This window comes from Girardinichthys multiradiatus, chromosome 22 (assembly GCF_021462225.1).
Source record: "Girardinichthys multiradiatus isolate DD_20200921_A chromosome 22, DD_fGirMul_XY1, whole genome shotgun sequence".
Taxonomy (NCBI): Eukaryota; Metazoa; Chordata; class Actinopteri; order Cyprinodontiformes; family Goodeidae; genus Girardinichthys; species Girardinichthys multiradiatus.
In genome coordinates this window covers 27,962,709-27,988,942 of record NC_061814.1, presented here as the reverse complement: position 1 = coordinate 27,988,942, position 26,234 = coordinate 27,962,709, and the positions used below count along the sequence as shown (strand labels likewise).

The 26,234-nt window shown below is 39.2% G+C and overlaps 1 protein-coding gene across 2 annotated transcripts; it reads right to left on the bottom strand.

Moving 5' to 3' along the window:
• Positions 1–1,556: 1,556 nt before the first annotated feature.
• On the bottom strand, positions 1,557–15,495 carry fam83b (family with sequence similarity 83 member B). 2 transcript variants are annotated; one of them, XM_047351724.1, is made up of 7 exons: positions 15,300–15,495; positions 13,058–13,120; positions 11,970–12,627; positions 8,257–8,730; positions 6,271–6,435; positions 4,806–4,930; positions 1,557–4,494 (listed from the first exon to the last, which is right to left on the bottom strand). In XM_047351724.1, the coding sequence occupies exons 3-7, from the start codon at positions 12,030–12,032 to the stop codon at positions 2,547–2,549; spliced, it is 2,775 nt and encodes a 924-aa protein (XP_047207680.1). In that variant the 5' UTR covers positions 12,033–12,627; positions 13,058–13,120; positions 15,300–15,495; the 3' UTR covers positions 1,557–2,546. The 2 variants fall into 2 exon arrangements, with proteins under 2 accessions (XP_047207680.1, XP_047207682.1); XM_047351726.1 differs by lacking the exon at positions 15,300–15,495 and having other exon boundaries at positions 13,058–13,205.
• Between the last annotated feature and the right edge of the window lie 10,739 nt (positions 15,496–26,234).

Below are 26,234 nucleotides of genomic sequence, written 5' to 3'. Positions count from 1 at the left end.
CCACGTTAAGGTGGCAGTTCAAGGAGGGGTTACAAATAACTCCCGATATCTAAATATATTTTTGTGACTAGGAAGTATTCTTACCTGCTGAGCCTAACTACAGCAACAACAGTCTTTTCTTCGCTGATCTTTTCTCAGCAGATTTTCTCAACAGCGTGGCTTTAGCATCTGCTTTCAACATTCTCCTTCGTCTGTAAGATATCCTGACCTCTGACATAATTTCTCTTGCGAATTCAGAGATCTCTTGTTCAAAGCAGTTGAAAAGTATTGCGATCACAACTGGCTGTACTTGATCGGACCAGCCCGTCTATCCCTCTGCAGTAGTGATGTGTCCAGTGTGTTGATACTTCGAAGCGTGTGTCGAGTAATCCAGGCAGAATAGCCTTGAATAGCAACACCTAAATGCGAAATGGGTCTGTGTGAACTGTATAAATTGGGCCTTAAGGTGCTATCTTTATGTTACTGTACAATTTTTTACATTTTCAAGTAAATATGTTTAATTCTGCATATTTGTCCTAAAACAATCTTAGTGCTTCCTTCTTTGGGTTGAATTTTCCTGTTGGTTCAAACGGTACAGCTTCGCACATGCCTATGTCGCAGCCCCCGCATTCAGGTATAAAACTATCTCACTCAGACACATGCCCCCGTAGCGACTCAGTAGTTGGATTTACAAACATTGATCCTAGTGTTTTATGCTTTATACCTTTGATCGTATGCTTTGTAAATTTACATGTAAATGTAAACTTTCTGAAAGTTTGTTGCTGCTTTGAATGTTAGCCAATGTTAGCAATGATGCTGCTAATATAAATTTTCCAGTTAAGCTGGACTCATTCTGTCCTCTACAATCTCTGCTGTGCCAGCTTTGGGCATCACTGAGTAAGCACATTGAGCCAGCAGCTCAAACTGTTAACGCTCAGGCCTGCTGGGCTCCACAAAGGTTCCCTCAACCTCCAGTGAGGAGAGGGGGTATAACATCCTCTACCTCAAAAGATCTATCCATGGCAAAACTGCCAGCATCGCTCTGCTCGCTCTCCATGTCAAATTAAACTAGCTGCCACTTTCCCTCATCCTCCTGACCCTACTTAACCCCCTCCGCTCATCCCCTACACTTGGCCATGGCCCTCAGTGTCTCTTGGCACTGCCCACTTTGGTGGCATTTTTCAAAAATTGTTCGGGGGCAGGGTTATGCTTTTACCTCGGGTTTAGTTCCACTTTAAAGAAAATTATTATCTGATATAAAGGGATTGTCGGGTTTACTACGATTTAAGTGTAAAAGTCAGATCAAGGCTCAATAACATTATCCACTAGTTTAAGAGCAATTTCAAGTTCATATAAAACCTATTTTACTGTCCATTGACTCCTCAACCAAAAAGATTATAAAAAGTCTACTCCATGTGCAAATGACAGAACTTTTTTTTTACTTGTGACACCCCAAGTTGAATTACACTATGGGCAGAAAGCCATTCCACCAGTACCAAATATCGTCAATGCATGACTCTTATTTACTTTGTACCAATGACCTTTAAGAAGAAGAATATTCAAACTGAGATCCAAAATTCATTAGGAAAATGTTTATTGAAGTAATAAATAAACTTTACAAAACACATAAAGGAACTTTCCTGGATTACAGTCTGTTTACTATACAGCAAGGTTTTCACACAACCCAACAATCCCTTTGCACCCCTCTACAATACATTCATTTAAGAGAGCATTACCTCTGAACACAATCAATGTTCATTTATGTTATCACAAACAAATTGCTGAACTAAGAGTCACTATAAAATCTATGAGTATTCCCAGAGGGTCATTGTGTTGTATTCTCTATTCCACATGCATAGTCATTTAAATTTCACATTAAGGTGAAACACTCTGTGAACAAAACAATCCCATTACTGACGCCTTTGGAGAAAAAGGTCATTTTTATGTATGTGCTCCTTAATTCTTTATTAAATGCGTGCAAAATTAACAGAATAAAAATATTTTAAGAATAGTACACAATGTGCATACTTTGTTACATCATTACACTCTGCCCAGCAGTTGTGAAACCTTTGAGGAACATAAAGAACAAGTAAGAAATCTTTGTCCAGATCTCTGATGATCAGTTTGCATGCCCTATGTACATATTTGTTCTGTCTATACCAGGAGCATCTGTTAACACTCAAGCAGGCACAAGTTTTAAAGAAATCAGTGAGGTATATACAGCCTACAAACTTGCAGTTCAGCAAAAGAAAGGATACATAAGTGACCTTATGAAATAACCATGTACCAATGAAAAAATTTTGACAGCATTTCAATTTATGTAATTTAGAGGTAAAGAGCAAACAAAGAAATGTAGAGGCAGTATTTTTATATCATGTAAGAACCATCTGTAATCTGCATCAGTACAAAATATACCCTGTTTAATGGTCATTCTTCAGTGCAATACAAAAGGTAGAAAATAAACAGTTTGCAAAGTAAATGCACCTCTGCTAGACAAAGAAACATTGCCATAAAAATCAGTAATAGGTGACACACCTAGTTTGAATATGCCACCCTAGCAACCCTCACTATTTATTCTTATTTAGCATATTTCCAACTCTGTGAAAAAATTTCTCCAGCTTGTTTTCCTGGTGTCCTCTTGTTGCCTGAGAGTGGCTGGGTTGGACAGCTGCCTCGCCTTTGGAAAGGCTTTTCAATTTCTCCTGAGACTGTGGGCGCCTGGAGCCCGACAGCAAACAGCTTTTCCTTTCAAGGGAGCAAAACGGTTCAAATCTGCTGTACACGCGACTCTCAGCTGCAGATTTAATGTTTTTTCTGAGAATTAAGGGCTTCTTCTCTGTGGTAGTTTTGGAGGGAGAGTTCGCTGGTTGGTCTTGATGTTCCTCTGTTTTCAATTGTGGCTTTGAGGACCTTAGAGGGTGTTCTGATGATGACCTGTTAGAACTGGTTGCACTTTGTTGATGTTTTCCTCCAACTTCATCATCATCAGCTGTTATGGTGTCACAACTGTCACTTGAAGTAAGACTTGGTGTCTCCATGGTTCTTTTGAAATCTTTCCTCCCTGGTATGTTTACCAAAGATTGCATTTTCTTAGAGCTATTTTTTGGGATGTGCTGAGAATTCATACTGCTAGATTTATTTGCCAAATCTTTGCTAGTGAGGTGCAGGGCTGCTGCGGAGACAGTCCTGGATGGGGGTTCATGCCAAATATGAGTACTTGGGCCTTTTTTGTCTGTGATATTCTTCACATCATAGTGGGAAAGAGATCTCTGATCTTCATTCATGTTTGATCTATATCCTCCATTCTGAGCAGGAATTTCTGCAGTGCTTCTGTTTCCTTCTGTCCTTACAAAATGTCCATACATGTGACCTGAGGTTTCATATGTGTGCTCCGTGCTTGACCGTGGATCAGCCATGCTATGCCTTTTTTGCCAACTGTCTGCCAGCATGTTCGGGTTTGTAATTATCTGTCCACGTTTACTTCTACTTAAGCTGGAATATGTAGAGTGGTTTCTACCTGGGCCGTAGTTTGCTGTACTATCAAAGTTGTCTAAAGTCTGTGGACTCTGTCTCATTAACATGGATTCACTGGAGTTAATTCTGCTCTCCGCTGCAGCACCAGGCTCCCACTGCATTGAAGTGTAGTGCAAAGGAGTGTTGGGTGCAGCTGAGCGACCAACAAGGTATAAAGAGGGGTTTATGAGTGTGTTCGGCTCTATGTGTTCTGGTATGGGGCACCTGAGGGCAATAGAGTTACGCATATGTCCCTGCATGAAGGAGCTAGCTTTGTCCATGGTTTCAAACTGGTCTAAATAGTCACAGGTGTCCATAGATGAAGCATCATGGTTTTTAAGATAAGATTCTATCCTCAATGTGCGCATAAACGACTTTGAAGTGCTCTCCAAAGTTGGCATGTTCTGCTGCATGGAGAGCACCTGTTTGTTGTCATTGCCATTGTAAGACTGACGCATGTTTTGACCTCTGTGTATCTGTGGCACTTGCACATAATTATCCATCGAGTAGTTGTTTGATAAAATTCCAGCGTCTCTGGAGATATTCCAGTTGCTCCCTCTAGGCCTCATGTTTTGCAGGAGGCATCCATCCTGTCTTTTCCCAGCATAGCTGTGCCTTTTCAACAAATTCATCTCATCAAAAGATTCAGGCTCAAATTGTGGTCCCTTCATCAAGGGTCCGAGTGTTTTACCATTCTCTTCAATGAGCCTGTCTTCAAAACCTCTTGTGCCAGATTTTCTTTCATAAGTTTTCCGATTGACGACATCCAAGGAATGCCTGAGCTGGTCCCACCGTCTAATCTTTGGAGCAGAATCATATCTTGGTAGCATCTCTTGCCCATGAAGCCTGTTGTTGTGTGACCCTCCCACTGGGGTTCCTAATTCAGCTGGTACAATTGACCGGGCGTAGAGTGTCCGAAATTCCTCATCATAGGACTTCACAAGCTGCCCCGTGATGACCTGAACCATGCTCAGATGGATCTTCTCAAAAGACCAAGTTAAGCTGTAAAAAAATGACGAAACAAATACCAAATCATTTGATTTACATTTTTTCATGAAATTCAAATAATCTGTGGCTTTATGTGCAGGGTTAATTTTTACTGCTTATTTTTTGTCCATGTAGACTATAATCAATTAGTAAATCCTCAAAACTATCTGTTATCATAAGATGTTCTACTTATAAATGTTTTCACAAGTTATCAGTAAGAAATCATTTCTGTAATGTCTGAGCACTGACACTGAATGCAGTATTCTGCCCAGTAGACAGCTCAGTGCATTCAATCACTTCCCCAGCTGTACCTTCACATTATTTACCTGTATGAGCCATAAATTGCTGTGTGGCAATCGACTAAAAGAAACTTCTGCTCCATTGATCCATGAAATTTGGCTCCTGATCGACAAAGGTAATCCTGGCCTTTTACGATGCGCACCCTCATGTTCTGTTGCCAGAGAAGTGAAAGGATCATGTCATCATTAAATTCACAGCAGTTAATAACAAGCAAAAATTCACATAGAGCAGAAGCACTGTACAGAAGAATGTTGCTCTCAGTTTGATGAGTCACAGAGTTCATCTTGTTGTTTGCATGCAACCTGCTCTCAAAGGAAAGTTTTAAGGGTGTGTTTTAAACTTTTAAATGCCTTCCCAATAATTATGGTTCCACCCAAAAAAAAAATTAATCCTCCTATTATCTAACAAAAGACTGAAGGCCTGATTCACAAAACGGTTTGCCAACTTTTGCAGCAAGAAAACTGAAGAAAACAGAATCACAAAACGCTTTCAAATTCAACGGTAAGGCAGTAAGCATTGCTCACTTTTGCATTTTTCACATCTTTCACATTTCATTTGTCCACATTTAAGTAAGGTATGCATTATTACGGACGATAAATAGTCCATATTTGTGAAAAATATATCAATTACAGTCACAGCAAAAATGAAATATTTTTAAAGACTAGACATCCTTTCACCTTCCTTTTAGGTTAGTTAGGATTACTACAATTAAGATAGTTTATTGAACTCCAAAATAATTAGTTCAATGTTAACTTCCTTCACATTTTGAATCTTGGATGAAAATTTTTGAGTACACTTCTACAAGCTTCTCACAATAGTTTGCTGGAATTTTGGGCCATTCCTCCAGAAAGAACTGGTGTTACTGTGTCAGGTTTGTAGGTCGCCTTGCTCACACACATCTTTTCAGCTTTGTCCAGAAATTTTCAATGAGGTTGAGATCAGGCCTTCATGATTGCCACTGAAAAACATCATCATTATCCATAGGTCACTTTGCAACTGATTTTGTGGTATGCTTAAGGTCATTGTCCTTTTGGAAGACTCAATTGTACCCAAGCTTTAACTTGCCAGCGGATGTCCTGAGATGTTGCTTCAATTTCTACACATAATGTTTATTTTCCTTATGATGCCACCTATAGGGGACTAAACTCTCCCTATTCGTTTTCACTATGTCCACCTCAGACTTTCAGTACAAGACAGAGCCCTGTCATCCACAGAAATACTTAGATGAATACCACAGTGTTTACCTGGACAAGTGACAAAACAGAAGACGCAGCGATGAAGCTGTTTATATACAACATGTCTTTAAAAGTGAAGGAGAAAGCTGTGCATTTCAGAAAGTACAGTTTGGATAAAATACCTGCTGCTGTCAACAAACACAGAAAGTAGACTTCAGGATCCTGAACATCATTGAGGAGTTAATAAGTGCAATACTCACCTACAAAACAACAACAAGAAGACTAGCAAAACAGTCAATTTTAATGAAGAACTCACTCTGAGTTGCTGTAATTTAATATCTTGATTATCAGCCATCTTGAGGAAACTTTTGAAATGGTAATCATCCAGTAGCACATAAACTGGTACACCTCGTATAGAAGCATCCACAGCTTCTTTGAATATATCGACATCAGTGAACTTGTCCATCACAATAGCAATGACCTTTAAAGACAGAGAGCAGAATGTTATCACTCTACAATTAAATCTGTGGATGTGGGAAACATAAACCTTGACCTAGGAAAAACTAATAAAAACTGCTCAGTAGACACTGTTCTAATGTTCAGGAGCAAATAAGGATGTGAAGTGTATACAGGAAACTAAAATTTACCGTGAAAAAAAAAAGTGATAGATGTGTTTGTATCACATCTATCACTGGGAATTTAAAAGGGATTTGGCCTAATGACCTTGTGGTATTTCTGGAAAACGGTTGCAAGTGTTTCCTTAAGAAACTGAGTTGCAGAACCAGATTTTACCTAAGCCATCCAAACAGACACTCCTTTACTCTGAAATGAAATGCAACACTAGTCTCTGTAGCTAACTACAGGGGAAAAAGAGCTTGCAACACACTGGATGACCTCTGAGGCAGAACTTTGTCCCTTCGAGCTCATACATGAAGGCTCCAGCTACACCAATATGGATATTTTCTGAAACTAATATTTTGTTTCCTCTGTTTTTGTAAAAGTCTACATCTAAACTCTGGGGTTTCATTTGAAAAATGCTTTGCAACATTAGCAGTTGTTGATAATGCCAGCATTGTCAATATCAACATTCAAAAGAATATTCATTAAACCTGGCTAAAGCAGAGCAATGCTAATGAATGATGGCCCCTCAACAGTTTTTTTGACAATGTTTACCATTAAATCATTAAAGACTTCTTATTCAGTGTGAGGTTTAATAACAACAGATTTAAGAAAATGTGATACTGATGGGGAAACATCCATGGAAACAGTTTCAGTGCTGTTGGAGACTTTTGCACAAAAAGTCAGAAAGAGCAAGTGCGACATGTGTCTCTAACCAGAATATAGTGTTATAATTTTGATCATCTTTGGATCTCTAGTCAACATGTATATTGAAGGTTTTGAAGATGGGACTGATCCAATTATCATTATCCGACCCAATACGAAGATCATTTTTAAAACAGATTTCAGAATGACTCCACCACTCCATCCACCAATCTAGAGGTGATAATTGTGTGTCGCTCCAGGTAGTATTTTGACATATCTTACTCTAGACGTTTAGGCTTATAGCCAAAACGTTTTGCACAAGAAATGTACATGGAAATCATATAGATTGCATATAAGCACAAGTGATAAATATATGAATATGTTTTAGATTTAGCAGATTGCGTTGGGATTTTAACATGTAAGTGGAGTCTGTGATGGACAGTGGTCGGAAATAACAACTTTAGGGTTGAATAGAAGAAAATACAAGATTGATTTTGGTTGGCACTGTTTATCATTTAGAACAATGGAAGACAATTACAGTTATAAAGGAGAAAACTTTATTTTTTATTTTTTTACTTCAACCATGGAGCTTTTATGGTCTTGAAATGCCAGCAGTTTTTTGGAAGAATGAGATAAGGTATAAATATTTTCTGACTGGGAGTTTCCCAGGAAGGCTAATCAAAATAGTAAAAAACATTTTCAAAAATGTCACCAACATATGTTGCTGACTTTGTCCCACTAAAATAGTTCTAATATATTGAGCTGTTTGGTGCTACCTCCCTTAACTTTGTCTGTCTGTACATACATGATTTTGGCTTCACTTATGAATAATCAACAATGGTACAAAGGCATGTTAAATAACACTGTTACAAAGTGATTTTCCTGCTGGTTGTAGCAGCTTTTCAGACCATTTGCAATCTCACTAAATAAAGTCAAAGTTTCAGTTGTAAAATAACTGTGTAAATGTGGACAGGGCCTAAAACCAGTTTATTAGGCATGCTGCCGCCATAATTGCATTGTTGCAAGCTGTTTTTATTACCTGTCTTGCATCCTGAATATTTTTGCGGATCACCTCCTTTATGGTCGGGTTGTTGAGTCTAGGTGGATGGTAGAGCAGACTGATATTAGTTGGGAGTTTTTCATGCAGGACGTTCGGCCAACCCAAATCCAAATTTGGTGTTTCCACATCTGAGTGGGTGGGCCAGTACGTCCCAGAGGACGACTGGTTGTCTGATGGGCCTATGACTTCTTCTGTCTGGTTTTGGGATGGCAGCTGTTCTGCATTAGAGGTGATGAAGAGAATCTCATCTTCTGAAAGGAAGCTCCCAACACGTTCTCCTTTGAGGAACTCATGGTAACTGTCTCTGCCATCTTTAACCAGACAATCGATCGCCAGGCGATACGACTCCTTATAATGAGGCTGGATAAAATCCTCGTGCTTAAACTCGCCTCTCAGTGATGACAGCAGGGAAAACTCTGGAGAGTCCATCTCCCCAGACTGTTTGCTTAGGACCTGTCAAAGGTAATGGAGACATAGTGTCATGTCAGAGGACCAGAGAACAAACATTGAGACAAGGTGAGATATGTTGAATCTCTGTAAGCTGTGTGAACAAAAGTAAACTGTGGTTGTGATTTTACAATATGAATTTGCCAGTAAGGGTTCGTTCAGTTCAAGTTTTTAAAAGCAACCTTTTTACTATTTCTTACTGTGGTTTATCATTTTGATTTGAGAAGAAAACTAAACCGTTAAACAAAGATAAATCTAAATCTTCACAGCCGTATCCAAATGTAAACAAATATTAAAAAACGTAAAGTATAATAATGGGACATTAATGATTACTGTTTTTGTTTTAGAAAATAGCAGCATTTTAACAACAATACAGCAATTTAAACACTTTTACCTGTAAGAGAATCAGTAAAACCTGTGAGCTAATTATTGAATAGCTAGCCTGTTATTCCTCAATACGACCAAATCAAGTGGTACCGCGGTTGAGGTACAAGTACTACTGGCAAGAAAAATGCTTGCTTTAAACAGAGACGAGTCAAAAGCAAAGTGCAGGGAAGAATATTTGAATCACCCCAAGTTTAGACTAAGGTGTATTACTTATATCCGAAGACTTAAAAACATGGCAGCCAGAAAGTAGAGATTGGTAACAAACCCGCTAACTTTCCCACTTTAAATTCAGACCTCTTCATGATTTGAAGCTGTTTTGAGTTTTGTTTTGGGTCTTTTCTCTGATCATTTTGTGTTTTTTTCCAGTTGGTACTTTAGTTTATTCAAGTTTTAGTTCTGATTCCTGTATTCTGTTTATGGTGCATTTTAGTTTATGTTCTGTTATTTGTGCAGGTCCTTTCCTTGGGTTCGATTGTGTCCTTGTATTTCTGTTTAGTTCCAGTCATGTTTTGATTTAACTTTCTGCCCTAGTAATCACCCTCATTCAGTCCACCTGCTTGATGCCAATCAGTCTCTCTGTCTCACCTGCATATGGCACTATTAATGCTTCAGTTCTATTTGTTCCTTGCTGGTTTATGCTGTTGTCCTCAACTATTGCCACACCAAGTCTATCCATGTCCATGCCTGCATCTGCTACGTCAAGCCTGCTGTGAATTTTCTTTATGTTCGTTATTAAACATTATTTCTTTCAACCGAAGAGAGAGAGCCTGGTGGGTGTTTGTGTTCAGGAACAGGTGGAAGAAGAGCGGTATATCCAGGCGAAGATAGCGGTAAATCCTGAATGCTGACTCAGAATGGGCTTATTGTAAATTACAGCTAATCTATTATTCACCCAACAAGACATGAGCTGGAGGTTCACTCTAATGACCATCATCAGGGTCATGATGAGGAACTTTCACCTGAGCTACAGGTAAAGTAAAATGACCTGTCTGTGATAGAAAACAGTAGCAACCTTCTCTGTGAGATTCTAGTGGGATTTGCACCATAATGTGAAAGTATCTGGTCCTTTACTTCAGTCAAAATAAAAGCATTTAATCCTAATGTAGCTGAACACATTAAAAGGTCCTTCAGATTAACACATTACATCTCATTCCTGCAGCCAGTGTTACAGTCTAGTTCTACATGTAGACAGAACCAAGTGTTGCTCAGTAAATCAGGAAAATATCTTCTCCTGGTTCCAGTAAGACATAGTAGAAGGAGCAAAACTAAGCCTCCCTCTTCTCTTTCATATCGTCTGTGCTGATTCTAAACATGCAGCTCTGGCTTTAAAGATGCAGGATAATTAAGAAATAAATCATAGCAATTAAACACAGGTGAAACATTGATTAGTTAACTATTTTATTTTTCTGAATTACACATGTAATATTATTATAAAAACTAAACTAATTAAACAATTTACTGAAGGTGAGACATACATACCATATGTATACAGTTATTAATAACTGTAATATTAGTACTGATAAGGTCCAGGATGAGGCTCTATGCTATATTTTAAACACCACAACTTAACACCCTTTCCTCTCAAAGTGTTTAATAGTAAGAACTGCACTAATGTCTCACACGCTCAGTGCAGAACAAAAGCCTGTGTTGAAAAATGTTTCATTTATTATTTTTGGCAGGTCAAATTTCTCTAGAAGTGGAATGAAGGGCTGAAAAGATTACGATAAAATAGAACAGGTTCATAAAAGAAGGAAACAATTTTAATAAAATGTTTTGAAAGCTCTTGGCATAGTAAAATAAATGTGTTATAGGATTTTACCATTTGACTAAGATTTAGGAAAATTAACTTTATACCACTTTCCTTTTTTGAAATATAAGAATAAAGACAATGGAGCCTCAGGAGTGGAACACTTTGATGAGAATAAGTTTAAAAAGGTAATTTATGTAGATGACAAGAGAATCACATTTATCTGGCCCAAAGTAAACATCTCAGAGTTTAAGAAAACTTTTGTCAGCAAAAATTCAGATTAAGTTATTTTCTAAATACCTCAAAAAGTGTCATTATTTGCTTCAGCAAAATGGTTTTTCATCAGGCCTAAACTCTGTTTCAGTTTCATTCAGCTTCTAACAAAAATAAAAAGTAAAATTATTGCAAACCTTTTTTGTTTGATTCACAATAATTTACATTCAGTCTAAAACCAGCCGAGACAGCGAACTGGTACAATATGTCCTATATTATTTTTATTTTAAATTACCTATAAATTGTCTTACTGAAATTTAAATATTTTGGATTTGGGCTAAAGCCCCCTATGTTTTGAGACCCTAAAAACGCCTCTGCTTTACTATTGTGATACTTACTACAAAATGTTTCAGACCTACTCATATAATACGTTTTTTGAGTGTATGTCTATTCTTCAGGCTGTATATTGAACATACTCAGATTGTACTGAGTTGGCTGACAAAATAGACAAATCCGGCCACTGGATTCAACGTCCTTTAGAGCCTGATTAGTGATCATCGATAGATGAGAAGTTATTTGTAATTAACTGCAATTATATTTGCATTTTGAAAAGCAGAGCTGTAGGTGTCAAAGATCATTTATGTACTATGTAAGCAGATATTTTTAGTTGTCAAAGATACACTCAACAAGTTGTTGCAGCATTATTAACCATAAACCACAAATTACAACATAACCTACAAACAGGCAATGTAGTCACACTTTTTATTTTAAACTCTCACAGTTCACATAATACATTTGCTGTGCTTAAAAGAGCGGTGGCTTTTTACTCAACACTTCTTTAAGACTCCCAAAACACAATGAGCTACTCACAGTACTATTATGCTCAACAGTGACTTACATTTTGATAGTGACCTTCGTAGAAATCCTCCTGATTGCTCGTAAAATATCCCACAATATCCATTCAGCTTGTGTTCAGAGTTTGGGACAGCTTCTGAGAACCAGCTGGGAGAAACAGACAGGAGGTATCTGAACATGATAAGCAGTCTGAAGTCGGAGGGTGTGGATTCCTGTTTCAACATGCAAATGCTCCAGCTTGAAACTGGCTCCCAGGCGGACATAAACTTATTTGAGACATTAAGCCACTCCTCCTCTTGTCTAAAAGAACAAAGTTCACTCTGAGGAAAATCCAGATAATGACGACATAAACGGGTTTAGTGAATGCTTCAGCATTATTTCTTTCAGTTGTGTACACTGTTCTGAGACTACTGGAAATAAGATCAATAAACCTAGAACTAATCATTACCAGTGATGAAAAAAATAGTTTCTACTAATTATTTATCTCAGTTGCAAACATTTCTGTGATTGTTGACTTTGTTTTCTTTTTGTTGTTTTAGTTCTTGCTCACCGGAGTGTGTAAATGAAAGATAAAAATGTCAATTTGTGAATTCTGGTTTGACGTTCTTTGTCCTAACTTGTCAACACTGGTGACAGAGAGACTCTTGATATGGAATCTGCATTCCAAGAACGTTGAGGCCTCGTCACTTGAGGTGGCTTTGCTGAAGAAACAGAGCAAAATCACACAGCCAGTTATTGTTTTTACAAAGAAGAATTATGCACCATTAAAAAATTAATTCTCAAAATGGTTACTACTACCTGCAAGTGTGCATACACACACTCTGTATTGTATTAACTCACCACACTTTTACAATTTTGTTACTGTAAAATCTCACTAAAGTACAGGGAAGTTTGTGATTATATTATGACAAATTGTGAAAACATTTCAGTTAATTTTCAATACATTTGGAAGGCACTGTATATTGGGTCACAGTCAGCCTTTGTTCGAATAGCTATGTGAATGTACATTAACTATGTTTAAAAACATTCAGATAATTTTCCTAACTAAACATAATCAGACAATAAATGCAGTACAGAGAGTACAGCTCATCCTGATTGAGCAGACATTAGTGTTTTATTTGACATACTCACATTGTTTCGTTTTTGGATTCAATCAAAGATTACTGGTGAAGGACTGAGAAACCTTGATGTTTCCTACGAAATGAAGAATTAACGCAACGTTACTTACACTCAACAAAAAAGGGTTGTCATACCTTTATTTATTAAGTTGTTTTGATTACGCAAAAGTCAAGCTTGTTAAATTAAATTTGTCTGCATGTTTTAAATAAATGAAACACTAGTTTTCTTTATCCTTATAATGAAACTGATTCTGATAAAGGTCTGTGTAACTTACTATATCCAACGATGGTCTTCTGTAAAGCCTATAATAATTCAACACATGCCATGATTAGGCATAGCATTATGACCACCTACCTGATAGCCTATTGGTCCTATTTTTCAAAACAGCCCTGCTCTGCAGATATGCCTGGCATGTGCAATGTGATCTTCAGGGCGATCAACACTCAGATTGAGATGTTACGTGAGCTGAATCGCAGACTGGATGTGATCCTTAGGATCGCAGGCAGGTTGCGGTTCCTGGACTCAGGGGTGAAATGGGATAAATCTTGGAGAAAGTTGTTTGCTCGGATCTGGCGAAAAACCAGGAATTTGGCTGTTTGGATTCGCCTTTGAGAAGCACCAGCGAGACTCTCAAGGCTGACGGAAAATTAAGAGTCAGCCTAACCCAAATAATTGTTGTTTTTCTGAATCTGGCTCCTCTGCACGGCCTTGATGGCTGGCTATCTTCAACCTCTCCTGGAAGTTATGTAAATATGATGCTCTGCTCCCTCTGCCCCCTCCCTTCCCTGAGGACATCTGTGGACCTGCTCAGAACTTTGTGGCCAGTTGATGAACATTCCAACGTACCATCAAGGACAATGGCCTCGGTGACAGTGCTGTCCTTGTGCAGCGCAGAAGAGGTGAACGGATGGACTCTACGTGCCTGGTTCCCACCGTGAAGCATGGAGGAGGAGGTGTGATGATGTGGGGGCGCTTTGCTGGTGACACTGTTGGGGATTTTTTCAAAATTGAAGGCATACTGAACCAGCATGGCATCTTGCAGCGGCATGCTATTCCATCTGGTTTGCGTTTAGTTGGACCATCATTTATTTTTCAACAGGACAATGATCCCAAACACACCTCCAGGCTGTGTAAGGGCTATTTGGCCAAGGAGAGTGATGGGGTGCTGCGCCAGATGACCTGGCCTCCACAGTCACCGGACCTGAACCCAATCGAGATGGTTTGGGGTGAGCTGGACCGCAGAGTGAAGGCAAAAGGGCCAACAAGAGCTAAGCATCTCTGTTAACTCCTTCAAGACTGTTGGGAAACCATTTCAGGTGACTAACTCTTGAAGCTCATCAACAGAATGCCAAGAGTGTGCGGAGCAGTAATCAAAGCAAAAGATGGCTACTTTGAAGAACCTAGAATATAAGACATATTTTCAGATGTTTCACACTTTTTTGTTCAGTATATAATTCCACATGTGTTAATTCATAGTTTTGATGCCTTCAGTGTGAAGCTACAATATTCATAGTCATGAAAATAAAGAAAACTCTTTGAATGAGAAGGTGTGTCCAAACGTTTGGTCTGTACTGTATGAAGCTAACACTTCAAACTTTTTGCTGTGCTCATCAAATCATTCATGAAGTGTTTTTGCTTTGTGGCAGCAGGATGCATTATTCTGCTGAAAGAAGACAGCCATAACCGGTAGGTCAGCATGGACACCTTGACTGGTCTGCAGCATTACCTTCTTCAGCAGTTTGAGCTACAGTGGCTTCTCTGTTAAATGTTATCACACAGGCCAGCCTTTTGGAAAAGAGAAACGTTCATAGGTATTTACTGCTGCAGACCAGTAACAGGCCAAAAGAGCTGTAGTTTGAAATACTTTGACCCAGTCATGAAACACATTCAAATCCTTATACTTGCCCATTTTTGCTGCTTCTAACACATTAACCTAAATATTCACTTGCTACTTTATATATCCCACCCACTAACAGTTGCCATGATGACAAGATATGCAGTGTTATGCCTGATGATCTTTTATTTGATCCTTTAAAATCCCCCAGGAACTTGCTAGAGTTAAGCAAAATTTCAGAAGAAGGTGACATTTCCCTGAATTTGTGGCTCAAAATAACACCCAGACAAACAGACAAAGCTAAAGTGATAAAGCAAAACATGACTCAACATGGTATACTTCACCTGTAGAACAGGCTGCTTAGAAAGAAAGCTGTTTGAGGAGAATGCTTTAACCTCCATAAGGTGAAAAACTCCTTACCGTCTATATGTTATCAGCCCCAGAGCATTTCTTTTCACGTAGGGGAAGTCTGCAGATTTGCATTTCAAAACTCTCCAGCGGCTCCACATGACATTTGGCTATCATTTTCCACTCCCAATAAAATGCCCTGGGAACTGACAGTGCAGGTGGTTTATGCAGACATTCCTCTTGTCTGCGGCTTAAAGTTCAGTTCAATAATAAGGAATGATTAAAAGAGCATTTTGACGATGTGGAAAAGCAGAACCCTTTCTTGCTGAGATAACAAAAAGATTCATAATAGTTGAATATTTGTTTAATAGATAAGGAGCCACTGTCAGCAGGTGGTTATATTAAGTGGTTATTTGCACATAAACGTTGTGAGATCTCTGCTGGCTGGTTCTGGCACTTCATTGTTCTCAGCTGCAACTCATCCAGCTAATGAGCTCATGGCTTTTTAAGACAGCTGCTGACACAGTCTGTTGCTGGAACATAGTCTCTGTTATGTGGACTTCTGTCAGCCTGCCTGATCGCTTGTTGTCCTGCCTTCCTGTCGATCTGCCTTCCTGTCGATCTGCCCATCTGTCTGCCTGCCTGTCGCCATATGGAACTCTTCTTCAGGAAATCTGCACTGTAAATATTTCCACCGCCAGAACACTCTCTCTCTGCTCGGATCCTTGGGGCTTCCTCATCCTCTGGCTTCTAACAACTCTAATCAAGGTCTACCTAAGTTGGAACAATAAAACCTCATTTCAATCTAATTCTGTGCATCGAATCTGTGTCATCTTCTGATTTGGTTATATTTCGACAACCTGAGTAAATTAATGATAGTATGTTCCAGCCAGCAGACATGTCGAAAAACAAATCAGATGAAGATGAACAGACCTCCTGGAGGGAACGCCTCCAATCCACTGAGACCATGCTTCAACAGTTGCTACAACAACAAAGGACGACAGATGCCCATCTCACGGAACTTGGTGGTATGGTACATGCCTTAAGTGAAATATTAACCAAACTCTCACCCGCTCCTTCCAATCCTCCAGCTCGTTCTGAGAATCCTCAGTCACCCACAACCCACTCGTCCGGAATCCGAGAACCTGATTTCCGTCCGTCTGAACTTTTTGATGGCAACCCTAATAATTTTGGTGGGTTTTCTCTCCAATGTGAGTTGGCTTTTAGTCGTTCCCCCTCTCTGTTTCCAACTGCTGCTTCCAAGATCACTTTTATTGTTACCTCCCTAAAAGGATCTGCTTTACGCTGGGCGCACGCTTTTCTCACAACTAACCCTATTGAGTCTCTGAGTTACGCTGTTTTTTTCAGTCACTTCAAGGAAGTCTTTGATCAACCACTCCAACAGGAGACAGCTGCTAAGAAGTTACTTACCCTCAAACAGGGAAAGAGGGCATTGGCGGAGTTCGCCATCGACTTCCGGGTGGCAGCATAGGAGGTGGGTTGGGATGAAGCGGCACTCAAGGGTATTTTTGTGAATTCCCTTACAGATCAGATAAAGGACCAGTTGGTTTTAAGAGATCAACCCGTGAGACTGGATGATTTAATCAAACTGTCAATCCGTATTGACAACCGCCTAAAAGAGAGACAAGCAGAGAGGAATCATAAGTCAGAGTGGCAGCACTTTATGGCACCTCGGACCGCTTACCTTGATACACCCACTTCCTCTTCGGAGGGATCTGTGGAACCTGAGCCTATGCAGGTTGGTCACACTCGTCTCTCTCCTGAAGAGCGACAACGTCGTTTTGGGGCTGGTCTTTGTTTGTATTTTGGACAAGGTGGACATTATGTTGCAAGATGCCCTAAGAAGGGAAAAGAGGTCAGGGGACTTTGATGAGCATGTCCCATTTTTCCCCTATATCTCGTCTGTGTTTTCCAGTCACTATTATTATTGGCCAAGAAAAGTGTCCAGTGGATGCTTTTATTGATTCTGGTGCGGAACAGAATCTTATTTCCTTGGATCTAGTTGACAAACTTAAGATACCTTCTCAGTCTCTCAACCACCCCCTTTCTGTTTCGGGCATCACTGGTCAAACCATATCTCAGGTGAAGTTTAAAGTGCCCCACCTTCACATCATTACCTCAGGTAACCACCATGAATGGGGTGAGTTCTTTGTTGTCTCCTCTATCTCCCCACAATTGGTTCTAGGATTTCCGTGGTTGCAGAGACATAATCCCGCGATTAATTGGGTGGAGGGCAGAGTAGAGAAGTGGAGTGATTACTGTCTCCAGAATTGTCTAAAGACTCCTGTCTCTCACTCTAGCAAACAAATTGAACCACCTGAGCCTGTTGATCTGTCTAAGATTCCTCCTGAATACCACAATCTTGCATCTGTTTTTAGTAAACAGGGGGCTCTTTCTTTACCCTTGCATCGTCCCTATGACTGTGCTATTGATCTCCTCCCAGGTGCTCCGTTACCATCCAGCAGACTATACAATCTCTCTGGACCGGAGAGAAGAGTCATGAAGGAGTACATTGAGGATTCCTTAGCATCCAGGATCATTCGGCCATCTACCTCCCCCGTTGGCGCCGGCTTCTTCTTTGTGGGGAAGAAAGACGGCACATTAAGACCCTGCATTGATCAGCATCACCAGCATGTCAGGACCATACTCCAGAGGCTTTATGAAAACCAACTCTTTGTAAAAGCTGAAAAATGTGAATTCGGTGTTTCTTCTGTGACCTTCTTGGGTTTTATTTTTGAAGCAGGCAGGTACAGAACGGATCCTGAGAAGACCAAGGCAGTGGCAGAGTGGCCTACTCCAACGGATCGCAGGCAACTCCAAAGGTTCTTAGGTTTTGCAAATTTTTATAGAAGGTTCATAAAGAACTACAGTCAGGTCACTGTGCCTCTCACTCAACTTACCTCCTCTCTGAAGACATTCCATTGGTCCCCTGAGGCAGAGAAAGCTTTTTGCAAATTGAAAACTTTATTTTCTTCTGCACCCATTCTGACTCATCCTGATCCTAGTGCGCAATTCGTTGTGGAGGTTGATGCTTCTGACATTGGAGTAGGGGCCATCTTGTCTCAACGTTCTCCTATAGACAACAAGGTGCATCCTTGTGCTTATTTTTCTCGTCGTTTGTCGTCAGCAGAGCAGAATTACGATGTGGGAAATCGAGAGCTTCTGGCTATCAAGTTGGCGCTTGAGGAGTGGCGGCATTGGTTAGAGGGGGCGGAAGTCCCTTTTCTCATTTGGACTGACCATAAGAACCTCTCTTACATCCAAAATGCCAAGAGACTTAACTCCAGACAAGCCCGTTGGTCCCTGTTTTTTGCTCGTTTAAATTTTTCTATCTCTTACAGACCCGGCTCCAAGAACATCAAGCCTGACGCTCTCTCTCGCCAATTTTCTCATTCTGAGCAATCCAAGACTGAAGCTTCCATCTTACCGGAATCCTGCATTGTGGGCGCCCTCACCTGGGCCATTGAAAAGGACATCAGGGAGGCACAACAATCTGAACCAGACCCAGGTACTGGTCCTGTAGGCAAACTGTTCGTTCCGAACTCCGTCATCAATAAAGTTCTGGATTGGGTTCATAATAATAAACTTACCTGTCATCCGGGGATTAATCATATGATCACTTTTACCAAGAGGTATTTCTGGTGGCCCACTATGAATCCCGACATTAGAGAGTTTGTCGCAGCTTGTCCCACATGTGCCCGTAACAAGAACTCAAATCAACCTCCTGCCGGTCTTCTTCAACCTCTGTCTACCCCCAGTCGCCCATGGTCCCACATCTCTATTGACTTCGTCACTGGTCTCCCGCCATCTGACGGAAACACAGTCATCTTTACCGTTGTTGATAGATTCTCTAAGACTGTTCATTTTATTCCCTTAACTAAGCTTCCGTCTGCATTGGAGACTGCTCAACTTCTGGTTCTTCATGTCTTCCGTATTTATGGCATGCCCTTGGATATTGTCTCTGACCGAGTCCCGCAGTTCATTTCACAAGTCTGGAAGGAGTTCTGTAGGGCTATTGGTGCTACCGTAAGCCTTTCATCTGGTTACCACCCTCAGTCTAATGGGCAGACTGAGAGATGCAATCAGGAACTGGAAGTAGCATTGAGATGTGTGATTAATGACAACCCTTCTTCCTGGTGTAGACATCTCACTTGGATAGAATATGCCCATAATATTCATACTTCCTCTGCTACTGGTTTATCTCCCTTTGAGATTTCTCCGGGCTATCTACCTCCATTATTCCCCAGTATTGAACCTGACACTTTTGTCCCCTCTGTTCAGCATTATATCTCCAGGTGTCGTAAGATCTGGCGTCAGACCAGGAGGACACTTTTACGCACTTTGGAACAGAATAAAAGGTTTGCTGACCGTCACCGTTCCACTGCACCGGTCTACTGCATTGATCAGAAGGTCTGGCTCTCCACCAAGAATATTAAATTAAAGGATACTACTCGAAAGTTGGCCCCCCGTTTCATCGGTCCTTTTGTCATAGAAAGGATCATCAACCCTTCTGCGGTGAGACTCAAGTTGCCAGCTTCTATGCACATTCATCCTACCTTTCATGTTTCACAGATCAAGCCAGTCTTGGAAAGTCCCCTGAATCCACCCACCAAGCTCCTGGAGGCAATCGTTGAGGGGAGGGTACTGTGAGATCTCTGCTGGCTGGTTCTGGCACTTCATTGTTCTCAGCTGCAACTCATCCAGCTAATGAGCTCATGGCTTTTTAAGACAGCTGCTGACACAGTCTGTTGCTGGAACATAGTCTCTGTTATGTGGACTTCTGTCAGCCTGCCTGATCGCTTGTTGTCCTGCCTTCCTGTCGATCTGCCTTCCTGTCGATCTGCCCATCTGTCTGCCTGCCTGTCGCCATATGGAACTCTTCTTCAGGAAATCTGCACTGTAAATATTTCCACCGCCAGAACACTCTCTCTCTGCTCGGATCCTTGGGGCTTCCTCATCCTCTGGCTTCTAACAACTCTAATCAAGGTCTACCTAAGTTGGAACAATAAAACCTCATTTCAATCTAATTCTGTGCATCGAATCTGTGTCATCTTCTGATTTGGTTATATTTCGACAACCTGAGTAAATTAATGATAAAAGTAAAATAATAAGTCTGAATACTTTTAGATGCTCTTGCAGAATTTTTTTATTTTTAATTTGCTGAAGATTTTTATGTTTTTCAGTGGGAATTTATACAAAACTGATGTGTTATTTGATAAAGATAGGGAATAAGCAGGAAATCACTCTTATTCAGTCGAGAGCGTGATTAGTAACAATAATCTCTTCAACAGTCTGTTCCTTCACGGTGCTTCAAGCACCTCTGGTGTTTTGTAGCACAAAAGCATTAAAGAAAGAGATATCTGCAGTACTGCTCGGTTACATCTTTAATCTTGGGCGTGTGCTGATAAACTCACGGGAGTTTTTCTCCTGAAGGTTCCTCCTTATGAGTCACCTCTTATGACACCCAATTTGTCGTCTTCCCGTCTTCAGGCTGTTCTCAGCTCCCTCTGGCAGGTCTTAGCAAGTCAGTTAACCTGCAGAACTGACATTTAGGTAAACATGGATCTAATCAAGCCGTGAGGAAACAAAGGGTTTGTTTCAAAGCCATATTATTTGTCATTTTGTGCAATACCTTTCATTGGGATGATTTGCAGCCTCTACAGACTTCACAACAGACTCCGGAATGTCAACCTACTTATTATTATAATTCCTAAAGTATGAAGAGTATTATTTAAAATCCATAAAAACAGCATGATCAAAATGACAACGGATGTAAAACATAGGTTTGACAGTATCTCCTGCAATTGCTGTGAAACACACACAGCTTAATTTGTAGTTCTCCGTTGAGTTGCCTTTTAAAAACAATAAGAAGAGCTGTTTAACCTGTTTATTGGACATAGTTGAAACACTTTACACAGTGGTTTGTACATGGTAGCTTGGGGTTTGTTAACTGTTTAAATGTGGTGAGACCACAATCTTATATAGTGGAAAACTACAGCATTACTTGCCAATTCTTACAATGAATAAACAGAATGCTATAAAAACAGTTACTGTTAACTTTAGTGCCTCATTATCTGTCCCCTCCTCTCGCTTGGTTCAACAAGCAGGCCATCTGGCTTGGATGTAATTACTGACCAACAGGACCACTGGCCACGTTGACTGAACGTGGGCCTTTTATAAAGCCTAATGGTTCACTGACCCTGCACCTCTCAGTAACACCAGAACAATTACAAATCCACACAGCATTGAACAATGGCTGTGGAGCTCTAATGGTAGATGTCTATGTATTCTACTAAGGCTTCCATCTGCAAAGTGGAAGAAAAATAGTTATTAAATTTTAATCTGTGTCTTATGAAATAGTATTAAATCTTCATCTGTGTCATGTGAAATAGATTGATACACAATGCGTATAAAAATTAAAGCATGGGGACATCATAGAACAGGTATCCTATGTGCACAGCTTTTTTTTATGGCCACAATAACCACATAACCTACATGAGAAAATTTGATTTAAACTTTTTTGCATTCCCCTAGGACATTTTGAGTATGTATCAAATCTATCAAAAGAAAATCCACCACTGGTGTTATACTAGCCCTTGGTCAGGTTTTTTGATTTGTTGTCACACTTCAGTTAAAGTCAGTGTTCATGATTCATTTAACATTAATAAAAAGGCAAAAATAACACCATGAGAGTTCTGAGGTAAAAACCAATGCTGACCTACAAGAACACAAAGATCTGTCTCACATCTGCCAGCAAAACAAATGATGATCCTCAAACCTTTTGGAAAAATGTTCTCTAGACTGAAGATACAAAAATAAAACTTTTGGAAAGTGTTTTTTCTGCAACATCAGGCATAAAAAACAGTATATTGTGTAACATGGGCATGGAGTGATGAGATCAGAGCCTACATGCCAAACGTTAACTCTCTTGGCTGATTTAGGTGATTCAACATTTATAGGAGAGCTATCTAACAGAAATAACTTTTAACAAAATAGATTCCAGAGTTGATCTAAACACAGATTTGCCTCAAATTAAGAATAAAAAGATGAGCTCATCTGACTCAAGTTAAAATCGAGCCCCAAGCGTATTTTTGATTTACAATTGATTTTAATGAATAACAAATTAATAAATATGAAAATGAAAGAAAATGAAATAAGTCATAAGTGAAATTCCTTTTAAGTTGTGCTACAGGTTAGGAAAGTTGATATCTCAAAGAGCATTACTAACTTATTCTGTTAGCTGAGAACACTTGCTACAAAGAACATCAAAGATTAGCTGTTGGGTGCAGGCCCATTGTTACAAAGCTGTGTTTAAACCACAGATTGTTTTATTTGTTTTGTTTTTCGGATTTTATGTCTTTCTCAGATGAATGCAAATAAATTTGGATACTCAAAATAAACGTGTATTAAAAAATAAAATGCACAGCAAAACATCCATAAGATTCAGGCAAACCTAGGGTGACAAACTTGCTTGGTAGCCATTATCTGTTCAGAGACCTCTTCTTCTATCACCTCTCTGCCAGAACACTGTGTTTTGCTTTAAGTCTCCAACAATGAATCATACAAACGGGATTTTGGTTTTGGCCAAAATTAGATCTGCTTAAAAACGCATCCTGCATAAATTGCAAGGGGATTGTTTCATTAACACATTTAGAACACAACAGGGGGTACTGTTAAAAAAAAGCAAAAACAAAATCCTCTTCCCTGTCTTCAGAGTATACATTGCACTCTTATGACATTGAAAGATGACTCAATGGTTGCTGTTTTACTTTTTCTAATGTTTTAATGTCGTCATCCCACAGTGTTTTGGCATCTGAAAAGTCTTTAAACTATTCCTGTAAACAGATTCTAATGTGGTAAGAAGTGAAGCCAAGACATGGAGCAGCTTTTGTGCTTTTGAAGGCATATTATACTTTCCTAAGTGTGTTATCTAATAGGTGACAGATTCGTTCTAAAAATAACGAGGGCAACAGCATTTTCCTTCACTTTTCACTTTAGCATAAGAGGTAAAAACAAGGATATTCATCCTGTTTAATGCAGCTACAAAGAAAGAAGCATAGACTCGGTTATCAAGCAACAGCTGGTGATGTTACTACATTACTATTTGAGGTGTGAACACATACAGAGAAAAGGGCTGAGGTCTGTTGTCCCACAGGGAGTTCTTCAGACCCTCTAACCTTAAACAAGACCTCATCCTCAGTGCCAGACAGATATCCTTATCTTATTCCCAGACCACATCATTATCCTTTCTTTTCTGGCTAGAACTGCCTTATACAAAGTTATTTTAAAATATCATCCAACAAGTTCTTGCTCAGCTGATCTTGGTGCTTGTTTATTCTTTGCTATCAGTTAGTCTGTGGCATGACTGCAAAAGCGCTCACAAGTCGTAGCCCTGCTTTCATTGGTGAAATCAGATATTTACAAGCATTTTTTTCCTCGTTCTGTGACACACTGAATCAGACTGTTTTAGGTCAGTTAGGATTTCCAAAATTATTTATGTTCTCTAAATTCCACCATAATGAGGAGTTTATTTTTATTACATTCATCAAAGTCAGAAGTTTATATACATATTTCAGCATTCTGTGGCATTGCCTCTACTCTGTATGACTTGGTGTAGATTTTCAGTCATCCAGGACCTGACAAACCTAAATGTTTAAGTAGAAAGCAACTGTACTTCTCTTGTTTCTTGAAGTCGTTTCACCTCTCATCCAAAAGGCTTCTTCAGTCTTGGGTACTTTCCAAAGCTTCTCGCAGTAGAACAATGACCCATTCAGGACTGCAGTGATAACATTCAAGCTCCTGATGAGGGAATATAGGAGGAGCTCTCAGGGGTGAGACACTCATGCTCTCATAAGAGAACAGGACTTCTTCAAACCCTTAAATTGTGTGTCTTTATACTGTTTATGCAGATATCTAGTTTCTAGGCTTGCTCAAGACAGCAAAGAACATAGGCAAAATTGCTGAAGACTGTTGACATACAGTATGAATTGTGAGTTCATAAGGCTAGGATTTATAGAAGGACAAGGAAGTCAGGAGACATCTTGTCTGAGAGCATGAACTAAGATCAGGGATTTAAAACAGACTGCATGGTGAGCCCACTCTACCTGTATGCAGTGGTGAATCATGCTTGTGACAGAAAACTGTAATTCAAAATAGTATGTATTCACTCATGGTTAATTAAGCAAAGAAAACAAGATAAAAGAACAAAAAAAACCCTAACAAAGACTAACAACTATTGATCTAAAGGTAATTACAGGGGCAGCTTAAAGTAGATTGTTCATATAATCTAAACTGATTACACACGTTTTTAACAGCTACTATTTCAAAAACTAAGATCTCATATCCCTTCTTTTTGTTGACTTTTTCAACATCTAATCATGACTTTATTTCACCTTTAAATTAAAGTCAATTTATACAGTAAAGAGGGGACAAATTATAGTTGAATTGCCATTTTGTATTTCATACTAGGCAATACTGCATAATTACTGCAAAGGTAATGAGTGTTGATTAATACTGACCAAAGTACTTTTTAGATCTGTCAGCTGGATTCATAAACATTTTTTGGTCAATATATAGATGGCGTTATTACAGTTACCCTGGCAACTCACAGTACTTCCTCCTCTGGCTCCCTTCTCATCATTTCTGACGATAAGACAGATTGGGGAGAATGAAATTTTAATTTTTAGCATTTGATTTGGTGAGGTTATTTTATGCTGGGGAGACCTTTCTTCTTTTTACACACCTCTGTCTATAAAACAGAATATCTGCTCTATGATTATTATATAATAAATAAATATATAATATAATCATAATAATATTTTTTTTTTTCACAGTGGACTTTTTAGAGGCGGACTAACAGGTCTTTGAGGGCCAGAATTTTTGCTGATTGGCAGGTGTTCAAATACTTATTTGCAGCAGTAACACACAAATAAAGTATTTAAAAAATCATTTTTTTTTAGATTATGTCTCTCACAGTGGACGTGCACCTAAGATGAAAGTTTCAGACCCCTCCATGATTTCTAAGTTGGAGATCTTGCAAAGTCGCAGGGTGTTCAAATACTTATTTTTCTCTCTCTATCTATCTATCTATCTATCTATCTATCTATCTATCTATCTATCTATCTATCTATCTATCTATCTATCTATCTATCTATCTATCTATCTATCTATCTATCTATCTATCTATCTATCTATCTATCTATCTATCTATCTATCTATCTATCTATCTATCTATCTATCTATCTATCTATCTATCTATCTATCTATCTATCTATCTATCTATCTATCTATCTATCTATCTATCTATCTATCTATCTATCTATCTATCTATCTATCTATCTATCTATCTATCTATCTATCTATCTATCTATCTATCTATCTATCTATCTATCTATCTATCTATCTATCTATCTATCTATCTATCTATCTATCTATCTATCTATCTATCTATCTATCTATCTATCTATCTATCTATCTATCTATCTATCTATCTATCTATCTATCTATCTATCTATCTATCTATCTATCTATCTATCTATCTATCTATCTATCTATCTATCTATCTATCTATCTATCTATCTATCTATCTATCTATCTATCTATCTATCTATCTATCTATCTATCTATCTATCTATCTATCTATCTATCTATCTATCTATCTATCTATCTATCTATCTGTCATATATACAGGGGTTGGACAATGAAACTGAAACACCTGGTTTTATACCACAATCATTTATTAGTATGGTGTAGGGCCTCCTTTTGCGGCCAATACAGCGTCGATTTGTCTTGGGAATGACATATTCAAGTCCTGCACAGTGGTCAGAGGGATTTTAAGCCATTCTTCTTGCAGGATAGTGGCCAGGTCACTACGTGATACTGGTGGAGGAAAACGTTTCCTGACTCGCTCCTCCAAAACACCCCAAAGTGGCTCAATAATATTTAGATCTGGTGACTGTGCAGGCCATGGGAGATGTTCAACTTCAC